The following is a 15,324-nucleotide window of genomic DNA, read 5'->3' on the forward strand; positions in this document are numbered from 1 at the left end:
CACAGGCCTGGGACAAGGCCAGCCTCCCCCAAGCCCACGGACTGGGGCTTAGCTGGCTCCCGAGGGCTATGCTATGCTGACCTCCGCCGCAAGGGGGAGCCCGAGGGGGCGGCTCGAGGGACCCCCTCTATCGCCTGCGAAGGGTGATGAGGGGGTGATCACACCGCCGGGGTGTCCACACACATGCCTGTAAATCTCCCCCGGCCCGGCGGGCCCCGCTCTCCCCCAGCGGTTCCCTTTCCGGGGAGGAGACCGAGGGCCGGGCCCCGTCGTGCTCAACGCGCCTCCAAGGCAAAGCCCCAGCGGCGGGGAGGGGCACAGAGGAGTCAGGCAGCGCGCGGGGCGCCTCAGCCAGGCGGCGCCGCCGCGCGGGGCGAATGGAAGGACCCCTGCTGGGGGGGCGGGGCGGGAGCGAACGGACGGACGGACTCCCGCCGAGCCGGCCTGGCCCCGCCCGGCCCCGCGATGCGGCTGCAGTGCGAGGTGGAGGTGCGGAGCCGCCTGCTGCCCACCTGCGGCCTGGGCGGGCGGGGCAGGGGCGGGCGCGCGCGGCTCTCCCTGGGCCGGCAGCCCGGCCGCGCGGGGGCCAGCGCCGGCCACGGCGTCTGCCTGATGGTGTGCACGGCGCGGGACCGGGCCGGCGCCAGGTACAAGGTGAGACCCGCCTCCCCTCCCCCCCCCCGGGCCGGGGCTGAGGGGAGATCCCCTCCCATCTCCGGGCCCAGACCGAGGGGAGACCCCCGCCTTCCCCACCCCCCACCCCCGGGCCGGGGCCCAGACCGAGGGGAGACCCCACCATTCCCCCACCTCCGGGCCGGGACCGATCCCCCGCTCCCCTGGCCGGGACCCAGACTCCGTGCCGGGACCGAGGGGAGACCCCCCTTCCTTCTCTCCTTCGGGGCCAGGCTACATACAAGGGGAGACCCCCCTTCTCCCAGGTACAGGGGGAGAACCCGCCTCCTCCTCCGCAGGGCTGGGCCCGGGTACAAGGGTAGTCCCCTCGCCCCCCCAACTTCTTTCCTCTCTGCCCTCAGGTCCGGGTCTCTTCCGTCCCTTTTTCTCATCTTTGGAAAGTGGCGCTTGTGATGCCACAAGAACAACCTGTGCAGGCAAGGGAAACTGCCTGTCCGCAGAGTTAGCCTGCGGGATCTTGGCAGTTCTTGGCGCTCGTAACAGTAGTGTGTGAACATTTCAGACAGAAGTATGACTTGAGTTAACGTCCCCTTCGTTGCGTGATTCTGCCAGTGAGCTGCATGACTGTTTGGTCGAGTATCCCAAAGACGCTAAACGTAAACCAGACAGGCTCTAAAATCAGATGGGCCTGTGTGTATTCAACTTTTTATTGGTCTAGCTATTGCTGCAAATTTTCAGGAGAGCTTACAGTACAGCGCGACATCCGGTTTCTAGTTGTGCTTCTTGCTTGGGCACTAGCAAAGCTCAAGTATGTTCTCCACTCTTAGGAGGCTCCTACGTCTCTGCCTTAGAAATGTTGTGTTTTTTAATATTAACATTCGATAGATATGCCTGGGTTGTTAAATGTATGTCATCAAAGTTTTCATTCAGTTTAATAGAAGGACTAGAAAAGACATGTCATGGAGACGGTCAACACTGTAACATATTACTCTGTAATATGTTAATGCCATGTTAAATAGAGAGATTTGCTTGTTGTGTTACTCTATAATGTTCTTTAAATGTAGTAATTTATATGGCAAGGATTTGTAAACTTGTTAAAATTTACTAGATAAAGAAATATTTAAAAAAAAAGAAATGATGTACTTAGTACTACATCAGGGATAGAGATATTGTACCCAATTATAGTTTGAAACCATATCTTGAAAGGTTCTTTTACAAAATATATGAAAACCGTGATTTAACAGTAAGACTCTTATTTGTTTAACCAAAATTAAATCATACCCCCTGACTTCTTGGGAAGGCTTTGCACTGAAACTCTCCACTTTTCCCCCCCCTTTTTCTTTCCAACAGTTAAAGGAGAACATTGAACAGTTCTTCACCAAATTTGTGGAGGAAGGGAAAGCTACTGTTCGGCTGAAGGAACCTGCAGTGGATGTCTGTCTCAGCAAGGTAGAGGATTGACGGTGGGCTAGCGTCCTGTCTGGCTTTTTGTGGGCGTTCCACTGGAGCCTGGCGTTGAATGTCAGTGTTTCTGTAGCTAGTATACACCTGTCAAGCACTGGAAAAATGGGCATATCAGATCTCCTTGAGGTATTTTCTTGCCCGACAGGCTCAGCATTCTGCCTCTGCATCATTCCCAGCACCTACTGGTGCATGGAGTGAAGTCTCAAGCTGGTGTTGGAATTGGATCCCCTGTGTAGAAGATGGCACTGGCACTAGACCAGCCTTAGCTAGATTTCCACAGTTAAGTGTTCCATTACCTGTGTGCGTGGCTTTAATTGCGTGTTGTCCAAAGATTATAGCTGGGCTAGAAAGTACTCTGGGGTGATCTGTATGAAGTCTGCTGTGTAGAAATAGAACTGTATTGTGTTGATGTCATATTAGACAATAAATAAATATTCACATCAAGGAAGTTTGACAGGACATCATCTGCTGCTCTGTCTGCCTTTATATAAGGATCTCTCTCTCTATTCAGAGTGAATGAGAAATCACAAGGCAAATACCTGAGCAATTTTCCTTAATGTTTTTAAGGGAAAAGTTAGGCTGTGACCATAGTTGGTCTTAGCAGTTTGAACCTGCCAGACAATTAATTTGGGGGCCCACAAACTTAACTAGGCACAGGGAATAGCCTTTGGATATGTGGTCCATGAGATGATTCCCAAATTTAATTGACTCGTTATATATACGTTAAAGTGGGGAGGGAATCTTTGGGTTGTCTCCTCATATTTTCCAGGAAAAGCTGAGCCCAGCTGCCTTTGCTGGATACGTTAACTTTCTTTCTTTTATCTTTCCATATCTCCGCTGTTCTCTCTCGGCCACTGTGGTACCTCATTTGTCTAGTGTTTTTTCTCTTCTTTCCTTTAAAAAAGCAGCATTCTTATCTCCTTATTTTTCATCTAGCCAGTCCTCTATTACTCCTCCCATGTTATGTTGTCTCTTTTCCAAAACAAATTGCTGCATGGATTTTCCTTACAATAGAAGTAACAGGCTGTTTCAGTGTACCAATAATTCACTGTTTAAATGATTATTCAACTTGTGCTGCAAAATTAGAAGCCTCTGTAAATTACTAGCAATACACTTGTTGTCTGCCTTATTGTTCAATTAATGCCAGTACTTGGCAGAACTGCCGGTTTAGAACTGATGCATAATCTAACCTGACTAGGATTATTTTTCTAATGTCTCAAAATTGGGTTTTGTGGCTAAAAGAAAAGTAGATTGTTCATCTTTTTGTGTAGGAAGGCACACTATTTCCTTATGTCCTTTTGCTTTTCTGTTCTATTCATGAGTCTCTAATCCAAATGAAATCAGTTTTTAGATTTATGCCATGAAGAAAATGTAGGTACTATAAGGAAAATATATTCTGCCTTTGAAGAAAAGTTGTTCAAAGAATTAAACTGAATTAGCAGCCTGTGGTCCCTGTGAACGGAAAAATAGCTTCAGCAGACTTACAGAAAAGTTGAAACCTTAGAAGCAATACTAACAACACTTGACAAATGAATGTTTATTGCAAGAATGTTATCTGTTTAATAGATTAGAACATTAAGCTTCTGAGAACTAGAGATTCTGGAAAGAACCCATTAAATCAGCACTTCCAGCCCCTGAAAATGGTTTTCCTTATGGGGCCAGGGAGTTTCTCACTTACCAGTTCTATCCCCAACCTCCTCGCCTGCCTGTCCATTTATACAGCGCTCATCATCTTTGTATCTGAGCACTTTTTGCCTCCACCCCTTCCAAAGCCATTCAAAATCTTAGCACTTCAATTTGGTGGATACAGTATTTTTTTTAATTAAATGCATTAAATTTAATTAAAATGATGCTTTAAATTCATTTAAAACTATATTAATTCTGTTAATTAGGGCATGTTTCTGTCCTGTCCCACCTTCCTTCTGTATAAACCCAAAAGTTACTTATGTTAGCACTGAAGTCTTTGTTTCTGAGGTTGGAAGAACATGCTGGTGTCTTTCTAATTTTCAGTAGGATAAGGATGTTTCTCCGAAGATGGCTGTTACAGCAGATCTTGCGCGTGGCTGTGCTGTTCGACTGGTTGGTAGGAGTCCGTGCTTGCCCTGTCAGAGTGACTGAGTAATCGGATGTGACTGCACAAGCTTTGGATGCCACTTGCCTGTCCTACCAGTGTCCTATTGGAGTTAGTGATCATATTAAATTATTCAGTCTTAGTTTGTTTCACAAGGATAACCAGAGTACATAGGAGCTGTGGTAGTTATAAATAGTTACAAGAATTTCTTTACTGAGAAAAGATTCACATCATGTGGTTCTAGCAGAGGATTGGTCTGAGCCCACGAGTTTTAGGAAAGTTGGTGTTGAGAGTATTTGGCCTGATGCTTGAGCTGTGTTGGTGTTATTGATGGAATGTGTTGGACATGGTCGTGATAAAACACATTCTTGCTCATACATATAAAATTATGGGGTCTAAATTAGCTGTTACCACTCAAGAAAGAGATCTTGGAGTCATTGTGGATAGTTCTCTGATAACATCCACTCAATGTGCAGCAGCAGTCTAAAAAGCTAACAGAATGTTAGGAACCATTAGGAAAGGGATAGATAATAAGACAGAAAATATCATATTGCCTCTTTATAAGTCCATGGTATGCCCACATCTTGAATACAGCATGCAGATCTAGTTGTCCCATCTCAAAAAGATGTATTAGAATTGGAAAAGGGCAACAACAATTATTAGGAGTATGGAAAAGCTTCTATAGAAGGAGAGATTAATACTGGGACTTTTCAGCTTGGAAAAAAGATGACTATGGGTGGATATGATAGAGGTCTATACAATCATGACTGGTGTGGAGAAAGTATAAATAAGGAAGTGTTATTTATCCTCATAACACAAGAACTAGGGGTCACCAAATGAAATTAATAGGCAACAGGTTTAAAACCAACAGAATGAAGTATTTCTTCACACAACACATAGTCAACCTGGAACTCCTTGTCAGAGGATGTTGTGAAGGCCAAGTCTATAACAGGGTTAAAAAAGTACTAGATAAGTTCATGGAGGATAGGTTCATCAATGGCTATTAGCCAGGATGGGCAGGGATTGCTGTTTGCCAGAAACTGGGAATGGGTAATAGAATGGATCACTTGATGATTACCTGTTCTGTTCATTCCCTCTGAAGCACCTGGCATTGTCAGAAGATGGGCTAGTGGGCTAGATGAACCATTGGTCTGACCCAATATGGCTGTTCTTTTCTTGTGCTCTGCATTCTGATAACTGAACTCTCAGATGCAATGTTTGTGTGTTGATCTGGGGAAAACTGAAGTAACAGAAGGACTTGCTAATTCTTCTGATTCAAAACTGTGATAATGATGGCTGCATCTTGGGTGGAAGGGAAGCACACACAGTGACTACCCATTTAAGGGACATAGAGTCTCTGAATAATCTCTTCACTTAAATATTTTGGAGGTTAGGGTGCTCGTGTATACCATAAGAGCTTTCAGCGACCTAGTATTGCCAACAGGTGGCCCCGATTCACATAGACAATTAGTAATAGCTGATTTAATTGGAATGAACATTTTGTCATATTGGATCACTCAGACCCAGCATGCTTCTTTGCATCCTGATTCAAGATCCTTCTCTCTCGGTATTGATCCTGAAATGGTACAGATCCAAAGGTTTGTTTCTGAGCAAAAGGCTGAAGGCCTGCTAGCAGCTCAGGGGTTTACAAGAGATATATAAATTGAAGTGGAAAATTTGTGTGGCTTAGTGCTAAAAGACCCATTTGGATTTCTTTACATGTCTACAGGAACTGCTTGACTGACTTCATCTGTCAACCTAGGTTACAGCATCTACTTAGAGTTTATTTAGTTGCTAACTTCAGGATTCCATGAAGCAATTGATGGTGAATCGTGAGGTGCTTATTACATTTAAAACCTTATTAAACAGCTCCCTGTTTCATTGGTTATTAATGTTGGCATTTCACAAAACTGATGACACCTCCTTCTGAGCCACTCTAATCTGAGTTCAGATTTCCTGATGACAATGACTTCAGTTTCCAGAATGAGTTTCAGGACCTAGGAACACATCCATTGTAAATTCTGTAAGAATTAGTGGTGCTCTGGCTTTGTATTTTCCTTTGTCAGCTACATCCCAGACTACAGCCTTTATGATTTCATCATTGATTTTATAATTCTAGTGAATGCTGGTGACTTGGATCTCCTGACTAGGAATATATTCCTCAACAACGTTCTTCCCCTGGAGTCTGTGCCAGAGGGTGGTTTTCCCTGTGTTCCTGTCACCTCGGATAACCATTTTCATATTATACTGGACCCCTCGGCAAGCCTACTTTGCAGAGACTGGTTCATGGACTGCCGTCTTGCAGGGATGTTTGTTCTTGTCTCTGACTAGAGCCTGGTCCAAGCCCACCAGCTTCTTCAGGGCAGAGAACATCTTCCTTGACCCCCACCTTCCTGGAGGACACAAACCTCTGTACAGCCTGTAGGAAAAGAACCTCCTGCTATAGACTCCACAGCAGCCCAGTCCAGGGGAGCTTCTAGGCCTAGGGATCGAGGGACAGGTTACTGATGGAGCTTGCACGTTTTATATGGCAACAGGGTGGGAGGTGATTGCTGCATGTCCTAAGCAAGACATAGTCCTGTGCCCGAAAGGGGAGGAATCTGCCCAAACCCAGCACTCTCTGTCTGGGCTCCCAGAACCTGCCTCCCCGCCCCATGCTGCTACGCAGGATGTGGGACTGCAGCGCAAGGCTTGCCCTCTCACAGCCTGAGAGGGGTGGAGGGCGCTGTCTCCCCGAGGGGATTCATCCTAAACTCTTCCCAAAAGTGAGAATTCCAGCTTAACCAGTCAGTCTTCCTGCCAACAATTTTTCCATACCCCTTCTGGTAATGTTTTCTTTCACAACCTTGTAGAAAGGGTCATAGCTTCTCTGGAGTAGACTAAAGCTCTTTAGAACATCCATCCAGTGCTTTATTTTATAAACCTGGAGCAAAAGATCATGCTACAATTGACTACATCTTATTTTCCTTTAGCAGGCCTGCACCACCAATATCATATTAAGGTCCAGTAGGTCCAAGGAACGTCTACTTACATAGCCAGTTTCAGATCAGTTGCGGTCCAGGAGATTTGTAGGGCAGCAACACAGACTGCTTAATTTGCTTTTACAATAGCCTTTTCTATTGCTGGGACTCTGATATTTTGATTCCAGTTTTCGCTTATTATTATTATCATCATCATCATCACAGGGTCTTTTCCTGAGCACTTCTGAGCGTAATCAACTGTTTGCCTATTTTAGGAACATCTTTGTGGGTTTTTTCCAGAACATGTTCTTGTTTAGGGGTATCATATTAACTTTGCTTAGATAATGTGGAGGGATTTTTCTTTTTGAGGCACCAAAAGACAAGGAATTGTCATCTTCAAGTTGCAGAATGTTTTAACTTCAGTCTCTGGCATTCAAGAGCTTCTTAGTTTCCAAGAGTTGGCACCTGCTGTGAAGAGCAAAGGAAGTCTTACCTGTAACTTTTGTTCTGTGGTGTATAGTCACAACAAATCTACCCACTTCCCGAAAGACCGGGAGGGTATCTTTTTCCTTACATTCAGATTTAATTTGCCACCTTTTGCTATTAGAAATAAACTGCTAGAATCGGGGTTCTAACCTATTTGGAATTGGCCAAACACATAGCGTCGTCCTGGCAGCCTTTTGCATGAGGGATAGACCTGAGAGTTTGGATGTACTGTAACTATGCACCATCACAGAACAACAGTTTTAGGTACATACGTTTTTTGAGTTCCAACCCTCTGGATGGCATTGAATGGGGAGTTAATTGACATTAGATATTTGTAGGCTGAGGAAGAAAGCCAGTCATGCTATTAGCAATGCAGTCAGGTTTATTTGGTCCCTCCCGCTATCGTAATTAAATATGGCTTCTCTGTACCTACAGGCCCCCAGGATGAGGGCCCCATTTTGCTGGGCACTTCAGATACATAGTAAGACAGTCCCCTGCCCTGTAGAACGTACAAACCAAACAGACAACAGGTGGAAGAAAGGAATTATTACTATCCTCCATTTTACAGATGGAGAAGTGAAGCATATCGACTGATGAGTGATTTACCCAAGCTCACAAACTGTCAGAGCTGGGAATAGAGTACAGATCTCCCGAGTCTCCGCACAAGACTCTTCTTCCTCTCCTGTTTTGAGAGAGAAGCGTGTGTGTGTGTGAAAACCTCATCATCTGCTTCCTTTTTGTTTGTTTTTTGAAGTATGTAATAGCTTAATCTGGCTGTTTATTGCATGCCAGTTACCAGAAATTCTTTTCTATAAGGTAGTTTGGATCAGATATGTAGTGGGAAGCTTTGAAAAGAGCAAGTGGTGCCATACTATTTAACCTCAACTGTACCAATACAGACCTCTCTTAAATCTATTGAAGTTATGCTAGAGCTATACTTAACATGCAAGTCATCTGGTATTAATCAAACCTATTCATGGGATGTTTTAGTGGTGCTATCATCATGCTGCGCCCAACCTAAAACAAGGATGTAAAGTAGAAAAGTAGGGAGACTTCCTGTCTGTATCAGAAACTTCCTGTGTGACCATGGGCATCACTTAACCTCTGTCTCAAAACATGCTGTATGGATGTTAAACCAGTTATTCCAGTGTTTCCACTGTGCCTCAAACTCAGAATGCTATCCATGTCTCAACCTTTTTTTTCCTCCTTAAGGGCAGTCAGAAATGTACTGTTCATAGCCTTAAAGCTTTGTCTGCCTCTCCACCCCAGGTGTGTAGAAATAGATGTTAACCTGTTTCAGCCGTGACTTGCTGCCTTCCTTTTCCAACCCTTATTCTGTGCTTGCTTCCTAGCTTCAAACTCTGCACTTTGTTCTTTTTTTGAGCCATGTAGTGCATTTTGTTTGCTCTGATTAATTAGGAGAGGTTACAACTTCTCTGATTGATTTTTTTGTATCATTTGTACTTAAATACAATTAATAGAAAATTCAAAACAAGCCCGAATTTGTCCTCTCTTCTCCCTAACCATTTTCATTACCCTGCTGACTCGGTGCCACTTAACTCTCACACTCATGTGCAAAAATAGTTCCGAAAGTGCTAGCACAAGAACAGGTGGTATGAAATTGAAATATTTAGCATTATTCTGTTTTTGGTTTTGTAGGCAAATGCCAGCAATTTAAAGAGCTTCCTTTCAGCAGTGAGGCTGGCTCATCGAGGCACCGATGTTGAAGCACTGCCGCTCTCAGCCTTGGTACCAGCAAAGACCTCGGAAGTTGAAAAACCTAAAACTAAGATGATCATTACATCGAGAAGAGACTATCCGCTAACCAAAAATTTCCCTTACTCCCTCGAACATCTCCAGGCCTCGTACTGCAAACTCGCCCGAGTTGACATGCGAATGCTTTGTCTGAAAAAACTCCAGAAACTAGACTTAAGCCACAATCATATCAAAAAGCTGCCAGAAACTATTGGTGATCTTGTCAGCCTTCAGGAGCTTAATCTGCATAACAACCACTTGGAGTCCTTCAGTGTAGCCCTGTGCAACTCCACACTTCAGAAGTCTCTCCAATTTTTGGATCTCAGCCAAAATAAAATCAAAGCACTTCCAGTTCAGTTTTGTCAACTGCAAGAACTCGTTCACTTAAAGCTGGATGATAATGAGTTGATTAGGTTGCCGTTCAAGATTGGCCAGCTAAGTCAACTATGTTTCCTGTCCGCAGCCCGTAATAAGCTTCCTTTTTTGCCCAGTGACTTCAGAAAGCTCTCTCTTGAGAAGTTAGATCTCTTTGGAAACCCTTTTGAACAACCTAATCCTCTTGTTCCCAGCATACAGCTAAAAATACCATTAACTTTATTAGAATGGGCCGCAAGAGCAACAGTAAATTACAGGTAAGAAGAGAACGATTGGTCTATAGCTTTGAAAAAAAATGACAAACAACATGGCCAGTGTTTAAGCGTTTATGATTTCTAACATATTACAGTAAATTACAGGGGATCATAAAAGCAATTACAGTAAATTACAGGGGATCATAAAAGCAATTACAGGGGATCATAAAAGTACCTTTAAACTCAATGTAAACTCATCTCTCTAGCTCAGTGTAATATTGGTGAGAATCTGAGATTGTTTTAACTGTAACTTGAAACTTTTGAAAACGGGGGTCAGAGTGAAACTTGTAGATTGAAATACTCTCTCCACAGAACAGGTGTAGTTCCAGTAATGAACATCTGCTCTCTCGTGCTATGAGAATACACCAGCTTCCATGAACCTTGGTCTCTCTTGAAACTACCAGTGCAGGGTTCCTGTTGCGGTGGGGTTTTGTCATGTGGGTATATAGTTCATATTGGGTCCTAGCCACTGTGGCTTGAGGCTGCTTTCACACATGCTTGCTATTCAGCTTGTGTTCACACAACCATGTTAAAAACCATGCTCAGTATTTGCTAGTGGGTAGCCATTTTCTGCTAATATGCTGGTTTTTTAAAAGGAAAAGAAACCCACACACACTGAAACTGCCAGCTACAATGGCGTTTGAACTCTTGGTGTGGACAGGACCTTAGAGAAGATCTGAGCAGCATTGGAAAGAGTTTGGTTAAATGTGAAGTGTGACTGGTTGGAAGGTGAATGTGGAGATGTAGCTACCTCATTCCTATTGAGGTCTTTACCTCCCTACCACTGGTTTTCTTGAACCACTCAGCATCAGGATTGCTAACCGGCTTTAGGGATTAGGATATTGCGCTTTGTACCTCGAACTTGAAAAGACCCAGCTGTGAGCAACTAAAAATAGTTACCATCTTATACTTGCAGGAAATGAGCCGCCTCCCTTCAACGCCAGTCTCTGCCATCTGCGCCACACCCTGTGGGGCTGCTCCAATGCACAGCTCCTAAATGTTACTGCCTATAGCTTTCTAGAGAAACTAGCAGCAGTGTTAGGAGTTGCCATGCCCAGTAATAGCCCCCAGGAGAGACGGGCAGAGGGAAAATGCTCAAGTCCCAGGGCTGCAAGACATAAGAGACTGCTGCTTCTGGATGACACAAGAAAATGGGGTTGGGGATAGAAGAGAGGTGTGAAGAAGGTGGAATATAGGACCCTGAGACAGAAGAAAGGGGAAATAAAATGTAGATGTTCAAAATTGTGGAATCTTTCTCCAGTCCTCTCTCTAAAATATAAGATGTAAGGCCCTGTCTACATCTCTGGAAGTACATGTTACAAGTATCTACAGGTGTTTGGGGCACTTTTGTAATGTGAATTTGCTGACTAGCTCAAATCTAGTTAATATTCTTACCATCTCTGACCTCCCCTTTCGCACATGAGTAACTCAATATAGTCTTAATGAAGCTTTGTGAATATCTTTTTCCCTACTTCTGAATACAAAGTACACTTTCAACAAGCTAGTATATACTTCTCAAAAAAGTGTTAAGTGACCTAAATATAGGAGTTATTACCAGCTCCCTTTTAACAGGATCTCGCTAAAGAACTTAATGCCAATACACTGGCTAGTTGGATTTCAGGAAGGCTTCTTTTAGTTCATATGCCGAGCATAATCACCTTAATGTATTGCTGCTAATTGACTCCAAGGAATGAAGGGAAATTGAGAAGGAACCCTTCCCCAAATCCCTAAATTTTATTTGGGATCTGTTTTTATACTTTCAATGTGGGAAATCTGAATTTGGATTATTTGTGGTTTCATTCCTCAAATTAGAGGGAACTGGAAACAAATCAAAGGCAGCAAAGTAATTTGAGGGATGGGGGAGCAGAATATCTTATGGTTGTTTAAAACAGTAACTGCATGATGGAGAGTCCTTGGTTCCAGTTCTTGATCTGAAGTGACTCTTCATTGTATGACAGAGAAGGTAGGTAAGTCAGCAAGGAACCTGAGTTAGGATGTCTTGGACATATTCCTATTTTGTTTATTTCAAAGCAGAGTTTTTATAAATATCTAATTGATACTATCTCCTGCTTACTCTTGTACTAATAAGAGTAACATTTGACATCATTGTCCTTTCTGTGTCACAAGCTTTGAGACGTTTTATGTATTATGAATGTGAATGGATTGGAGATAAGGATCATACAGAGATCCTACTGACCAGTGTGGGGGAAAGGCAAAATGTGGGGCATGGTGGCTAAATTCTTGTTGTCCCTGATTTTATTTTTTTTTCTCTCTGCATCCGCCTAACACTGCAATGTTTTTTTGTAACCATCATGACCCTCTGGCTTTTTTTTTATTGTGTCTTACTTGACCCAGGTTCCTGATACTTAACAAAACAGCCAGGAATGTGGCTGTACTTTGTTTACTTCCTTCTTTGCCGGAACACTAATCTGGCACTGCAGATGATGAACAGGTCTGTCAGACATTGGTTATGTTTGTTTCCTCTTACGAAGAGTTCTCATAGCACAGTTGCTAGCCATGCATGTGTCAGGTCACTATATTTGACTGATATTAGTTAATGTTGCAGTGTATTCATGCTAACTTATCTTTTTCAACAGAATCCCTTACGGTCGCCATCTTCTTCCTTCTCACCTCTGTGAAGATCTGGAAGTAGCTAAAACATGTCAATGTGGAAGTGCCTGTCTAAGCTGCTTCATTCAGACAACAGTGACCATGAATCTCCACCATGTAGCTCACACTGTGGTCCTTGTAGATAACATGGGAGGTACAGAGGCACCCATTGTCTGTTACTTTTGTTCGCTAACATGTTATTCCCAGTTTCTGGATAGATATTTGCAAAGTAATAGGTGACCTTAAGGGACACCGAAGGCACTGTGGTGGGAAATTTCATCCAGTGATGGAGGACTCCAAAATCAGATGTTGCTTGTCTGCTACTATGAAATGTAGACAAACCATTGAACGTGCATTACAAAGAGAAACGACGTCAGACTTACAAAGCCTTCTCATTGTCACCCTGATATGGTCTGTCTATGCTTTAAAGTTTCACTAATCTTAAGTAGCTATCACTTCAGTGCAGAGAGAGAGAGAGAGCTCCCAACTTGAATCTTTTTAGGAAGAATGTATTTTAGCTTGTTTTTATTGCTGTGAATTTGTCCAAAACTTCATCATTTTTTCCTCTTTATGCTTTTTTTTATGGATTAAATGACCTCTCCTTGCCAGAAGGGGAGGGAATCGGGTGAATTTCTGCTTCTGTTTCTAATGCCAATCTTGTAAACTTTCGCTTGCTTGCTGCTATGAACTCTCAACTGGAGAGGACTAGACTTTTTTTCCTAGTCCAGAATCTACTATTCTCCTTCAGTAAGAGCACAGCGTGGTGCCTTTCCTGCTAGAGAGCAGGAGTCCTATGTCTATTCACTAACTGGTTTATTGTGGAGCGGCAAAGTATTCTGCTGCCAAAGAGATTACGTGCCATGACTCATTCTAAAACACACTTCAGATATTTTCATTTCCATAAACAATTCCACATGGAGGATGCTCACTTTAAACAGTACACAGTATTATGATTTTTTTATCAGAACAAATGTTTGTGTGTGTTTGTAACTTTGTCATATGAGAGAAATGTCAGTTTCACATTCATTACCTACATTGTTTACTGTTACGATTTCTAAGAATCATGTACATTTTTAAGGTTCTTGGGATTTTCATTATATGATTACTTCAATTATTAAATGCTGAAATTCTTCCTGCACATGTGAACTTATGAGGATCCGGCTTTGGGTTACAATCGCACTGGTCTGTTATGATCATCTAATGCTTTCCAGTCACTAGTCCCACTCCCTTACCTTGACCAAGACACTGAAGTGTTTGGAGAGCCTCCACACTCCTAATTCATGTTTTGTCGGTGGCTTGAGTATTTAATAGAAGAGTTTCTTGAGCAGTCTTTAGATTGCCTACGCCGAAGGAGCCTAGGTGTGTCAGAACATGTTACAGCTTTGGAGAGAAATGTAACGCAATTGACATCCCTTTTTGTCTGATTTTCTGGAGCACCATTACTAGCATGGGCTGTGCATTTTCCATTTTTCCAGGTCTCTGAGGCCAGGTGTGCACTACAGACCTATATTGGTATAACTGTCACTCGGGGTGTGAAAAATCCACATGCCCCAAGGGACATAGTTGTACTAACCTGACTCCCTGTGTAGACAGCGCTATGTTACCGGGAGAGCTTCTCCCGTGATGTAGCTACCGTCTCTCACAGAGGTAATGACCTACACCAACAAGAGATCACTCTCTCATTGGAGTAGGAGCATCTTCACTTAAACGCTTCTGTTGATGCCGAGTTTTAAATGTAGACTTGTCCTGAGGTAGAATACCATGCTGGCAACTACATGTTGACTGAGGCGTGGGAAAACATGGGATAATCACAGGTACTGGAAAAGACAGGAAGGATCATGTCTAGACTGGCCTACAGATTACAGCCAGATATCCCAGGTTGAACCTATGTCTGGGGGCAATAGACTAATTCAAAGAAAATACTGACTTGTCAGGACAGTTCTTTGTATCTGTCATCAAGACACTGCCTTTAACTTCATATTGCTTTTCCTCAGACTTCTGCTGGAAGAATCTGACCTAAGTGAATGTCAAAGCAGGCCTACTGACTGGTCACTTACAGTAAATGACATAGCTGTGTTGGGGAAAAATACTTTTCTTCAGAGAAGGGAACCTCCCAAATCTAGTCAAAACAGTCTAGAAAAGTTTGATTTCATGTTCACTAATACATTCTCTTAACACTGGTTGTAAATGTCATGAACTTACATACTGTATTTTTTCATAATGTGTACGATGCACTATATTGTCACTATATTAGTAAAGGAAACACTGGATTTAACTGTTATATAGTTGTTTAATTACTCAAAACATTCAAACCAGGAAGTTGTATACCTATTTATTTAAAACTAATCTCAAGAAAGCACAGTAGAACCAAACAAATTAAATTTAAAACAGGTCACATGCAAAGTGCTGTAAAATGAATGAAATGGTGAGTTAGCTGATTGAGGTAATCTTACTAGCTAAAGTATTGGTCACTAATTTGCAAATGGAATTTTTGTGTTCACTGTATCTTCTGTTTTCAAGAACGGGGTGAAGTGGAGAGAGAAAAGGTATGGACTTTTTAAATATTGCAATAACAATTGAGTAAGTCACGTCATGGAGCAATGACTCGTTGGGGGGAGGGATGTGGTTAATGGCCAATATGTAAAAAGGATAATTGGTGTCACCTTGAACGAAAGTAGGACAGCTATTGGGGGATTTTTTTAATCTTGTTTTAGAT

General features: G+C 43.0%; 1 protein-coding gene across 1 annotated transcript; it reads left to right on the forward strand.

Annotated features, from left to right (window-relative positions):
• Window positions 1-406: 406 nt before the first annotated feature.
• LRR1 (leucine rich repeat protein 1) lies at window positions 407-14,304 on the forward strand. Its single transcript, XM_067554729.1, has 4 exons — window positions 407-654; window positions 1,984-2,082; window positions 9,274-10,001; window positions 12,596-14,304. Exons 1-4 carry the CDS (start codon window positions 466-468, stop codon window positions 12,846-12,848), a joined length of 1,269 nt encoding a protein of 422 aa, XP_067410830.1. The 5' UTR covers window positions 407-465; the 3' UTR covers window positions 12,849-14,304.
• Window positions 14,305-15,324: the final 1,020 nt, after the last annotated feature.

Source organism: Emydura macquarii, unplaced genomic scaffold, assembly GCF_026122565.2.
Source record: "Emydura macquarii macquarii isolate MOO-44397 ecotype Brisbane River unplaced genomic scaffold, CSIRO-AGI_Emac_v2 contig_1551, whole genome shotgun sequence".
Taxonomy (NCBI): domain Eukaryota; kingdom Metazoa; phylum Chordata; order Testudines; family Chelidae; genus Emydura; species Emydura macquarii.

What these genes read in the sequence shown, in the direction of transcription:
- LRR1 (XM_067554729.1), top strand. Translation starts at nt 466, where the DNA reads ATGCGGCTGCAGTGCGAGGTGGAGGTGCGGAGCCGCCTGCTGCCCACC. An exon ending in TGGATGTCTGTCTCAGCAAG is followed by an intron (nt 2,083 to 9,273) that starts GTAGAGGATTGA and finishes TTGGTTTTGTAG; the next exon opens with GCAAATGCCAGCAATTTAAA. An exon ending in AGAGCAACAGTAAATTACAG is followed by an intron (nt 10,002 to 12,595) that starts GTAAGAAGAGAA and finishes CTTTTTCAACAG; the next exon opens with AATCCCTTACGGTCGCCATC.